Source organism: Fundulus heteroclitus, chromosome 3, assembly GCF_011125445.2.
Source record: "Fundulus heteroclitus isolate FHET01 chromosome 3, MU-UCD_Fhet_4.1, whole genome shotgun sequence".
Classification (NCBI taxonomy): Eukaryota; Metazoa; Chordata; class Actinopteri; order Cyprinodontiformes; family Fundulidae; genus Fundulus; species Fundulus heteroclitus.
Window position 1 is genome coordinate 1241630 of NC_046363.1, and position 13077 is coordinate 1254706.

Below are 13077 nucleotides of genomic sequence, written 5' to 3' on the forward strand. Positions count from 1 at the left end.
GCAGGCAGGAAGGATCTCCTGTACTAGTCTCTCTTACAGCAAATATGGGGAAGCCTGTGACTGAACACTCTGTTGTTGTACAACCTGGGTGCGATTTGCTGGGGGGGATTTATCCCCCCCCCCTCTGTTTGTGATGTCCCCCCCACTGGTCATTCATGTTTTATCCCTGGGGGGGATACATATTCCTCCCCCCCTCTGGTCTGAATAGGTAATATTATGGATTTTAAAAAATGTCCGTTTTAACGCGTTATTAACGCGTTAGACCACAACGCCGACATTTTTTTTTAATCGCTGTTAATTCCGCGTCAAAACACACACCGTTCCCTAATGTTTTTTCCCCGCCGCGCTCTCCGCACTGTGTTTCTTTTATCCTCGGCGCTTTCCATAGTTTCAAGAGCGCTAGAGATTGTAAAAACAGACCCGCGCTCACTCTTGCACAGACTGTTTTCATGCGACATTGGACTTGTTTTATTCTAAAGGCGCTTGTAAATTTCATGAGTCACGGGTTGCGTTTTTTTTGGGCATCTTTCTGAAAGTGAAATCGCTAATTTGGGCTCTAAAATAAGTGACAAAACAGGGGTTATTAAGAGACCTGCCTGCACTAGAGACTTTGTATCCAGCTGAAATATCCCTCCACCATAGGAGCCGACGGTAGTAAAGGCAGACAGAGCAACTCTGCACGTATTTTCTGCAGTTTACGGTGCAATAACCGGTGATAACTGCTGAAAGTAGATTACTTGGTGCAGATCACCATTTTGAGCAGACATTGGTTCTGAAGATGAGCTTTTAACATTGCCAAACGAAGGAACTGGAGTTACTAAACAGTTGCTAAACAGTCTCATTCAGGGTATTAAGCTCCTGCCTAGTCGCAAGCAAAGTGTAAGACTGGAATGACCTGGAAATTAAAACCTTTTTCCAGGCTTAAACTGTATGAATATGGATATAAACAGCAAGCAAAAATACTGTTGTTGGTGTGAAAGCTCAGAATTAGGTGTGTGAGAGAGAGAGAGTGAAGAAAAGAACAATAAAACTTCTGACTTTATTGAAATGCAAAATGTTTATCAATTTATATGTATATGCCTAATACCATGTCTATCTTTGTTTAAGAGGCAAAAAATATATCGGCATGGTATTTATTTACAAATTTATTTACACATTGTGTAAACATCAGGGCGTCATGATTAGTTATTTAGCCATCATAGTCCAGAGTTTAACATTTGGCAATAGGATGTCTTTATTCCAATCCTCAAAAGTGCTTGAAAAACAACAAAATAAAAATATTTTTTGTACAAGCATGTATTTTATTAGTGTCATTTATTGCAAAATTGCATATTAAAATGCCCAAGCAGGCTATTACACTTTCAGAAATAAAAGGATAAAACATGCAATTAATTTGCAATTAATCTCGAGTTAACTATCGACATTATGTGATTAATCGATTCAAATTCAAATTTTTAATCGTTTGACAGTCCTAATATAAATACATGTCTTGTGTCCTTCACATTTGTTAATTAAATGTTTTGTTGTCTGTTTTTAAAGAGTATTAATACGTTTTCTGCTCGAAGCGGTTAAAGTAAACTAATACCCACTCCCAAAGTATTTTGTCAAATTTCGGCCCGAAAAATCAACAGAAAAGGTCAAGAGTAGATGACAGGACAAACAGCCATGGTAATGTTACAGGACAAACTTTGGTGGACGATGAAGATTTGCAGGCAGCGTCACAAGACAAGAAGCAGCAGCAGCAGCAGCCAATTTCTCCACCCTCCCGCCCAGGACAGGTTGCATGCTGTCTCGAGCCAGACAGCATGCAGGCCACATAACCTTGTTGTTATGTTCATTTATAAAACACTTGAAATGATCCCCCCCCCCCCCCCCCCCCTCTGTTTTTTTTTTTGGCAAATCGCACACTATGTACAGCAGTCTGATTAAGAGGATGCTCAGGGTTGTCCATAATGTTTTTTACCTTATGAAGAATCCTTCTGTGCAAAGTGATCTCCAAACCTTGTCCCCAAAATATAACCGGGCTTCTTTATGTCAGCTGCTCTGATGCTGATACCCCAACAGATGATGGCAGAGAGAAGAACACTCACCACAACAGACTTCTAAAAGATCTGCATCTTGGAGCACCTATGGAAGTACAGTCTGCTCTGTCCCATTTCAGCAAATGTAAGTCAGCAAGGTGCTTTGTGAACTCCTTTTTTAATTTTATGTTTTATTCAAAAAGAACAGCAACGCATGTACAGCGTTTGCAATTACAACTCTTCATGTTATCCATATGAAAAGAGAGTGAAAGAAAAAAGGAAAAAACAAACAAAAGGAATAGAGTAACACAAAACAGCTCTACTGTATCTAAGAGATACAGTAGGGCTGCTCGATTATTGCAAAAATTATAGTCACAATTATCTTGATTGAAAGTGAGATCTCAATTATTTAACAAGATTATTTATCAACTTTGATAACACAAGTTTATATAAGATAAACAATGGTTGTAAAACAATGTTTTCCTTAGGATTTCCGCATACCAGTAATGTTTCCACATCAGTGAATTTGTTTTATCTCTCTTTTCTGCCAACGGCTTTCTTTTCTGGCCATTATCCTGTTGTCTTTAGCCTTGTTTAACATTCCAGTCTCGCTCCTGAAGTGTTTATAACTTGCGCTGACCGAAATGAAACTGGTTGGGGCTGTGGGAGGAGTCTACAGCTTAGTGGCAAGCAGGCAGCAGTACTGGATTAACACATAACAGCATGAGAGTCAACTAGGAAGGAACATTGATCATTATGTTTTTATGATCGTTGAAAACCCAAATCATAATCAATATCTGATTAATCGCTCAGCCCTAATGTACGGGCACTTTAAAATGTATTTATTTTTACTTATTAATACTTAGTATTAATATTTAGTTTGGGTTTTAGCATGATAGGAATTGGGTGTTAGGGTTTGTGTTAAAGTAATTTGTGAAGGGAGCCCAGGGTTCAGTATCGGCCATGTCATCATTGTAGGCTTCCGTTTGGGGGCGTGAAATGTGACACAAACAGTGCTAGTACAAATCCTGTGCTATTTAAAAGTATACAGATACAGATACAAAAAATCTATAGAAAAAAATAAAACAAAAAATAAATAATATAACAATTAAATTAAATAAATAATAAGGCATTTCTAAATTATACCAATACAAAAATATTTGTGTAAAAATGGGCACAATGGCACTTTGATAAAGACAAATCTCACTGCAAAACTGGATGAAGGTCTGAACTTTTTTTCTAGAACAATTTACAGTATTTCCAATTTTGAAAAAAAAAAGATGAATTGCACAACGGAGTTACATAAGTGACTACTTATTACACTATTGCTTTTTCAGTAAGAAATATAGATTTAACTGTAAGACTGTACAACAGCTTAAATGATGGTTGAAATGTACAGTTGTGGTCAAAAGTGTACATACACTTGTAAAAAAATCATAATGTTATGGCTGTCTTGAGTCTTCAATAAGTTCTACAACTCTTATTTTTCTGTGATAGAGTGATCGGAACACATACATGTTTGTCACAAAAAACAGTCATAAAGTTTGGTTCTTTCATAAATTTATTATGGGTCTGCTGAAAATGTCACCAAATCTGCTGGGTCAAAAATATACATACAGCAACAAAATTTGTCAACTTTGGTGATGTAGCGAGTTGTGTCAATCAAATTAGCTTCATGTCATGGCCTCTTCACTTCTTCTAAGTGATTCTGATTGACTACAGCTGTTGACTTCTCATGAGCCCATTTAAATAGGGCTCATTTGACCCAGTGATTAGACTCAGCTACAAAAGCTACAATGGGAAAGTCAAAGGAACTCAGTGTGGATCTGAAAAAGCGAATTATTGACTTGAACAAGTCAGGGAAGTCACTTGGAGCCATTTCAAAGCAGCTACAGGTCCCAAGAGCAACTGTGCAGACAATTATACGCAAGTATAAAGTGCATGGAACAGTTGTGTCACTGCCACGATCAGGAAGAAAACGCAAGCTATCACATGCTGCCGAGAGGAGATTGGTCAGGATGGTCAAGAGTCAACCAAGAATCACCAAGAAGCAGGTCTGCAAGGATTTGGAAGCTGATGGAACACAGGTGTCAGTCTCCACTGTCAAGCGTGTTTTACATCGGCATGAACTGAGAGGCTGCCGTGCAAGAAATAAGCCCTTGCTCCAGAAAAGGCACCTTATGACTCGGCTGAAGTTTGCTGCTGATCACATGGACAAAGATAAAACCTTCTGGAGGAAAGTTCTCTGGTCAGACGAAACAAAAATTGAGCTGTTTGGCCACAACACCCAGCAATATGTTTGGAGGAGAAAAGGTGAGGCCTTTAATCCCAGGAACACCATGCCTACTGTCAAGCATGGTGGTGGTAGTATTATGCTCTGGGGATGTTTTGCTGCCAGTGGAACTGGTTCTTTGCAGAAAGTAAATGGGATAATGAAGAAGGAGGATTACCTCCAAATTCTGCAGGAAAACTTAAAACCATCAGCCCGAAGGTTGGGTCTTGGGCGCAGTTGGGTGTTCCAACAAGACAATGACCCAAAACACACATCAAAAGTGGTAAAGGAATGGCTAAACCAGGCTAGAATTAAGGTTTTAGAATGGCCTTCCCAAAGTCCTGACTTAAACCCCATTGAGAACATGTGGACAGTGCTAAAGAAACAGGTTCATGCAAGAAAACCATCACATTTAGCTGAACTGCAGCAATTCTGTCAAGAAGAGTGGTCAAACATTCGACCTGAAGCTTGCCAGGACCTTGTGGATGGCTACCAAAAGCGCCTAGTTGCCGTGAAAATGGCCAAGGGACATGTATCCAAATACTAATGTTGCTGTATGTATATTTTTGACCCAGCAGATTTGGTGACATTTTCAGCAGACCCATAATAAATTTATGAAAGAACCAAACTTTATGACTGTTTTTTGTGACAAACATGTATGTGTTCCGATCACTCTATCACAGGAAAATAAGAGTTGTAGAACTTATTGAAGACTCAAGACAGCCATAACATTATGATTTTTTTACAAGTGTATGTACACTTTTGACCACAACTGTAGATGCCTCGAAATTACCAAAAGAAGCCCAACAAGAAAACCACCACACTCTAATACAAAGGCTACTTCTAATCATCACAAATGCATGTATTTAGATGGTATACACTAACACTAACCCTTATACACACCAGGACTTTCCCCGGCTAATAGATCTTGTTGTGGGACACAATAACCAGAAAAGGGATTAAATGGTTCTGTCGGAAAAAAGCCAAGCCCAAAAAACGAATTCATGTTCAAAAACAACCGAAAAGAACACAACAAATTTTGATTTAATCCATCTGAATGCAGTGTTTGCAAGCCATACTCTGATTGGATGTAAAAAAAAAACTGTCTGTGATTGGCTGGTGAGATGAACAGTTTTTGAATTTGCGAGCGCCGAAGCAGAGTTGAGCGAGCGCAGAAACAGCCGAGCGAGCGCACAGCTGGTGTTGAACGTGGAAGGAGCAGGTTGAGCACGCAAGCAAAGTCGCATGCACGAGCAGAGATGGAACTGAGCACGAGGATAGTGGGTTGAGAAGAGTTTTTCAGAGTTGAGCGCGCGCCAGACTGGTTTTGAACGCGAGCGTGTTGTCTCACTGTGTGCTCGGATTGGTTCCTGCGCACTCAATCAGAAGGCACAAATATCGCTCCATACAGGCAGAGGGCGCCAAATACCCACAGGTGGAGTAGTGCATTAGGCGCTGTCAACATTGTCAGTCCAGGGGCATCTCATACCGCCTTAGATGAGAATAGCATCCCAAGCTGTAAATGTATTGGTTATACATTGATTTATGCTTTGGGTTAATTATAGAACTTTGTCTGGAACTTTTCCAGCCTTAGAAGACATGGTTCCATTTTATTTGTTTTAATAGATCTGATTGCTTATTGATATGTGTTGCACAATATATTGGTGATTGAGCTGTTCAAATACTTTTTTTTTTTGACCCATGATTTCATCTTTGGATTATAAGTGCACTTTATTTTACCTTGTGATATTTGGAAATATTGAAGCTTCATATAGAAATCTTGTTTATTATTTAAACTATTTGGTGTATCTTAATGCTGTTAGTTATGACATGACTAACTGACTTATTGTTTGATTAATTATGATTTATTTATTGCTAAGGTTAAGTTTATTGTTTATTATTTCACTTATTTAAGATTCTGTCCTGGTTTCAGGTCAGATTTTTTGTTTTGTGCAATTCCTTCGACTGTCCATTGGGTGGCGAGCTACCAGAGAACCACCGCTACAGTGTGGTAGGAAAATGTTTTGTTCCTCTGAATTTGGTTTCCCAATGGACCTCATGAACTGAAAACCTAGAACAAACTGAACTAAAGTGTTTTTTTTTTTTGGGTTTTTTTTTGGTCTTTGTTGTTTTCTTTGAATGATCCTGTTAGAATATATTTTCTTTCTCGTTGAAATTACATTGCTTGTTCATATTATTTATCGTGTGTGTGTGTTATATCTGTTCATTTACATATAAATTATATTATTGTATATGTAACTAATAATTTTTCTATTAGAACATTAAATATATGACTATTAATCATAATTCTTTTGTTGTCCTTTTATTCACACCCCTTGACTCTGTGGCCGAATCTACTTCTGAGTTTATTTAGCAGTCAGTCCAGCACTAGTTACATTCACAATAAAAAAAAAAAATACATCTTCAAAGTTGTATGCATGTTCAGTAAATCAAATGGTGCAAAAACTCTCAAGCATGCTACATTTTTCAGATTTTTCATTTTTAAAAGCTTTGAACAACCATGCATGATCTTCATTTTACTTCACAGTTATGCACTATTTTGTGTTTGTCTATGACACAAAAATACAAGCAAAGTCCATACAATTTTTAAAGGAACAATAAGTGAAATGTTATTATTTTTAGATGGAAAGAACTAAAAAAATCAGTCTCTTGTTACATAGCCGGGCCGGACCGTGTGTGTGCATGTACGTGCATATGAACAGCTGCCACTAAGGGCTTAGCCCCTCCCCGCCCTAAAATACCACATCAGAGCAGCGCAACATGGTGGAAAGCACCGCAGTAGATCAAAATGTTCTCTTGCCAACAGCATTGTTATAAGTTATGAGTTACTTACTACTTCACTAGAAATGTTCTTCCGAAAGGTTACACTGTTTTGCTGTGTTTTTATCCTTTACAAATATGTGCATAGGAGGCAATGGTTGAGAAGGGAAAGGAGGGGTTGCAGCTTGTTTTGGTGTGCAGTGTTCAAGCATCACTTAGTAGTGAAATTTCACCTATTGCTCCTTTAAAGACCCTGGGATTTCTGATGCCAACAGAAAGCTTAACTTGTTCCATGAAGACATTTTGTGAGATAAGATGATTACTATTGAAGGTTCATCTGTAATAGTTGTGTAATAAGTGAGTACATTTCTGAGTCTAGAGCACATACACACAATGTGCACACTGATCCTTTACTAATTACATCCACTGTGGCACTCAGATTTACTGCTGTTGTTTTGTCTAACTCTTAATTATATATTTAGGAACAGGATGAACAAAACCATCTACACACACACAAATTAGTAAAATCATAACCTTTTCAAGACCCTCTTCTTTGAGACTAATAACATCAAGGTCGAAGTCTGTTCTCAGGCCATTGGTCTTGTTGAAAGAGATTCTTCCAGTCAAGCCATCCCAGTGAGCCTGCAGACAGAAGAAGTAAGACACTGATCATCAGAGGAAACAACAAACCAGGAACATCAAGTCTGCATCTCTGCTTTCAAATATTGGTTTGATGTCAGCCTTAAAAGAAACAACCAAGAAGTCTACCTTTTCCCTGTTTGCCTTTTCTGTTCCAGGGCATCTGAACAGACGCTAAATCAGTGTTTGTAACAGTGGAAAGCAATTACACTGTCTTTACAGATATTTAGAGCTAGAATAGAATACAGTGTTGCATGAAAGTGACTCACAACACAGAAGGCTTCCACACTGGCATAGCAAATCATCACAGTGTTTCTACCAGATGCACTTCAGGGCCCATCTTTGAATCAGCGAGTGGGAGCAACAGATCTGGAAGTTCCTCTGTGAGCTACTCAAACCTTTATGGCACTACAGCGGGTGGCTCTGGATCTGAGTGCCACTTCATTTATAGAAGTGTTGTGGCATTACTGAGCGTGTATTACTTCAATGGAGATTATTGGAAATCTTTATCACAAACAAAAAAAAGAAAAACATTCTCTGTATGTTGCCGTGACAATATTACTTTCATTTTTCACCCTCATATTTATTGTTAGAATTTTCTATTTTATTTGGGGTCATAATAAATGGTTTTCTGTCACTGCCTTTTTTCATTGTACACTGTAACATATCATAGCAAGCACATAATATATTGCCATTATAAAATATTAGGCAAGGCAAGTTTATTTGTATAGCACATTTCAGTAACAGGACAATTCAAAGGTTGTTACATGTTGATTAGCCCTCTTACATGTTTCCTCTATTTCCATTGGTTTTTGTTGGACCTAGGAGTTTTCACCTAGGAGACAATGATCTGGAGGAATACACAGCATCTCTGCTTTCCTGTATTCACTTTTGCACTGATGCTGTTCTACCTACAAAGACAATCAGAATGTTTCCTAACCAGAAACCATAGATAGACAGCACAGTTCATCCCTCGTGAAGGCCAGGGATGCAGCATTCAGATCAGGAGACAGACTGTCCTAAAGCAGGGGCTATAATTGAGGTAAGAAAGGGCATCCAGAAGGCAAAGCACAGATGCATTGAAATCACTTCAACAGCGACAAACAACATAACATGTGAAGGAGCATTGGGACCACAACAGACTACAAGCACAGCAAACAGCAGGTTGGCAGCGACCCAGCTCTCCCCGACACCTTAAACAGCTTATTTGCACGCTTCGACCTAAGAACCTTCCCCAGCCAGAGATGCAGCATCAACCCCAAAATCAACAAAGCTGCAGGTACGGGCAAGGTGTCAGGTTAGACGCTAAAATCATGTGCCGACAAACTTGCGGGGGGTTTTCTGGACCTATTTAACCTCTACCTACAGCTCCCCATGGTCCCTGCCTGCCTGAAGTCCTCAATCACTGTGACTGTGCAGAGACAACAACAACCATCACCTGCTGATATATTGTCAAGAAGAGAAGTTGTATGTTCATATATTGTGTTTATAGTTTTATTTTGTAGTTAAAATATTTGCACACAAGAGGGCATTGTAGTGCCAGTAGCAATGGGTGTGGTTAACTTCCCTTCAGGTGGGTTTAATTATAGACAGCCAGACACCTGTGCTTTTGTTTGCATCAGTTTGTTTGCTGTGTTTGGCAACCACAGAGATGCTTTGGGTATCTATGTTTTTTGTAAATCGTTAAGAGTACAAATTAATTCCTTTGGTTTAGCATTTATTTCTGTATTCATAATGGTTTGCATAAAAATGGATTTAAAGATATATGGGTAAATTTGTTGGGTTCCAGGGATTTTAGTCCCTGTTTTCGTCCACCAGAGGGCAGCAGGGAGCGGCACCTGGAAAGGACGTGCCGTCTTTCTGACACACCTGATGCTCATCACCTCATCTTCCTGGAGCATAAGAGGAGCAGACGGCCAGCACTTCAGCGCCAGAGTGTTTGCCAGTATTGGTACATCTGAGCCTTCCTGAGATTTATTACTGTGAATGCAGTAGGCATTCACAGTTCTTGAGATCCTGTTTCTCTTTATTACTGTGAATGCAGTAGGCATTCACAGTTATTGAGATCCTCTTTCTCATTTTTACTGTTTAAAGTTTGATTCGCTTCTCCTCCTACAATTTTTCTCCGATTTCAACCATTCAACTTTTAAACTATTCAGCTTCTTCTGGAATGGATGGCTACGTCTTTTTGTACTTTTAACTCTTCAACTTTTTAAAATATTCAGCTTTTTCTGCAAATTTTCTGCTTTTTTTCTCCCATAGGAAATGAATGTAATTCACTAAAATTCCGCTCATTTCAGCTGCTTTTTGACAGCTTACTGCTTCAGCCTCCTTTCAGCTAGAAACGCCATTCAACTTTTAAAATGTAGTGATATCTTTCAGCTATTATGGTCTATTTCAGCTTTTTCATATATTTTACCATTTTCATATAGTACCTCCTTAAAATAATTTTGTCTTTTCAAGAAATTCAGCAAATAACATGCGTTGCTATGGTCGTCAAGGAGGCAGTTATAGAGTGCGCACTCTAGAAATTCAACAAATTCTTCTTCTCCGAACAACTTCTTCTCACTCGCTCAATTTTCAACCTATCCACATAAATTATACATCAAAACGTAGGAATTTTTGTCTGGATTCAGGAAATGTAACCGTCATTGGTGTAGCATTTATAGATTTTTCGCAAATCACCTCAGAGCGACACAAACCCGAAACCTCCCCCATTCATTTCCTATGGAGCGGTTTTGAAAAATGACGTCTGAAAATCCAAAACATCACACGTTTTCGCATCGTCGCTACTCCTAAACCGTTTGATGTACAGGCATGAGACTTTCACATATGAATGTCCCAACCCTTCTGGCACTCACAAAAAAGGAATTTTGTGGATAACTGTTACGGTTTTTCCGCAGGAACAATTTGTTTGGGAGTAGCGAATTTGCAAAATCCTGAAGATGCTTTGGACCTCCATCACCCCAAATGATCCACTTTTTTACATCGTCGCTGTGCCTACACCGATTTTTGTACAAACATAAAAATGAGCAACATAGTCCTCAAAAGCCTGCTAATACTCACAGTGAAATAATTGTTTTGATATCTCTTATACTTTTTCAGCTAGAGCGATTTCTTCGGGACCGTTTTTAGAGGATTTTTGAAAATCTTTAAAAATCTCCTTTATATCATAATTTTTTACGCCTTTATTAAAGTATTTCCAGCAAAAAACGATAGCTTTTCTTCTTCCCCTATCCGATACGAACTAAACGCAGAAAAAATTACGTCTCTACCATTTAGGGATCAGGAGATATGAAGCGTTGTTCCGGGCAAAGTTCTCCATTATAATCCAATGGGACTTATTGTGAGCAAAGTCTCTGCACTTCGGTAGACTGGCCGCTGCAGGTGTGTCAGTGAGTTTCCATGACGACGGAACTCTGAGGGCCAGAGGGAGAGGATCAATTGAGATACAATGGCAACTTTCGACGCTCACCGCAGTTGCTGTGATTAATGTAGGAATCTGAAATTCGCACAGTCACTTCCTCTTGACATTTTAAAATTTTCAAGTGACTTTCAGCTATGTGTCATTTTTCTAACCCATTTTGGATTTCACATGCTTTCCTATTGGGCCTTTGCTTCCAACAGGACCTGGCATGATGCCCAGACACGACCCAATTGGCCAATACAGCACCACCCACCTGTGGGAAATGGCGCTACTGACCATTTTGGTCAAATATTGAGTTCTGGGCCCAGATGTGGTGAGGCTGAGTTGCTAAAGGAGGCCAATCTGACCCATGAACTTTGGTGACGTTTGGCGACATTAAGTATTGGCACCCCTATTTGAGGCACTTCCCAGTACAGGATTTGGACCAAACTGACAGAGTACAATCACCCGGTGATCCGTAGCACAACCATGTTAGCGGCTAATGGTTAGCATGTTGCTAATTGGAAGTAGCTCTAGGAAGCTCGGACAAACTTCTGCTTTACAGAGTCTGTACCTCCTTTATACAGAATGCTCCACAATAAGTTTGGGCCTCGTCACGTAAAGCATCTCCAAGTTAGGAGGTGTCAAACATCCAATTCTTTTCAATGGGGGCGAAACCCTTTATACTCCCTAGAAATGCAGGCCCACATATGGCAACAGTATATTCAAGTTTGAAGTTCTACTTCTGCTTTGTTAAACGATTCAGTGTTTAGAATGAGCTAGGAAATGTTTGGTGCCTTTCCCTCAGTTTTTTCTTCTTCTAATAATTCAGCTATTGTTCTTTCATGTTCAAATTCTTCAACTCTTTCAAATTCTTCAACTTCTTCAACTTTTTCAACTTCTTCAATGCTTTTCAGCTATTTTCTCTTCTTCAAAGATCTTCTGCATCTTTCGCTCAATCATTCAGCTATCTGCATTCACAGTGCATTTTCGCAGGAAATGCAAATTTTTCTAGTTCTCTATGGTTTTTCTCTCTAAGGATTTGCTTTTTGTGATTCACCTATTGTCTGTTCCCAGACGTTTCCCTTGTGACGCCGTGGATAATACCCACTGGATGCCCGAGACTTTTTTCATCTCCACCGTTGGATTACCAAATCATTTCCGGATTCTCCAGCTGGCCGTCGACCGCTCCTCTTATCTTCTCCGAGCTTCAGCTTACCTGTCCGCCCTCCAACTCTGTCTGGACATCATCTAAGGATCAAGACCCTGGAACCACAACCATTTACTCCCCTCTGGCTCAAACCACACATCAGCAGAAGTAAGACCTGTCAGATTCTCTCACAGTTCTCCAGTTTCCCATGTCCCTTAAACTCACCATCTCCCTCTGCTGTTTTCCCTAGTGAGACCAGGACGAGCCCGTGAACCACACTCCAGAAAATACAATATCTGCTTGACCATAAATAAATCCTCTTAACTGATTCCTGTTCTCCAGTGGTTGTTCTGCATGTGGGTTAAGAGATTGGATCCCAACATGACAAAATTGCTTAGTTAAGGTAAGGCAAGGCAAGTTTATCTGTATGGCATTATTCAGTAACATGATTCAAAGTGCTGTACATGAACAGAAAAACATTAAAGAGGAAAATATTAGATAGGAAAAGAAAAACATGACATGACAAATAAATAACCTAAATCCTTCTTGAGGTAAATATTTAATAGCCTTGTTATCAAATGTGTTTGCAGAAACACATATTGGAAATTGAATATGTGTAACTTTGTTCATTGTTCCAAGATTAACAACCTAAAACTAATGAAGAAACCAAAAAAAAAAAAAAAAGAAAATTTACTGGAGTTGTCCAGCATCCTCTGTTGGGTGCCAGGCCTGGCTGAGTTTAGGCAGATGAAAAAAGAACTCAACACCTGCCTCAATAACTACTATGCTGTTGCTCTGACCCCAGTTA

At 39.3% G+C, this 13077-nt stretch overlaps 1 protein-coding gene across 2 annotated transcripts in view; it reads right to left on the minus strand.

Annotated features, from left to right (window-relative positions):
- LOC105917636 (glutamate receptor ionotropic, kainate 2) overlaps window positions 1-13077 on the minus strand; it is a 1028886-nt gene that overhangs the window by 582922 nt on the left and 432887 nt on the right. For both annotated transcript variants that reach the window (XR_004928158.1, XM_036128574.1), the window contains exon 9: window positions 7609-7716. Coding sequence is in view for 1 of the 2 variants with exons in the window: in XM_036128574.1 (XP_035984467.1) it covers window positions 7609-7716 (108 nt within the window). In the remaining variant the exon portion in view is untranslated. The remainder of the gene's footprint in view (window positions 1-7608; window positions 7717-13077) is intronic.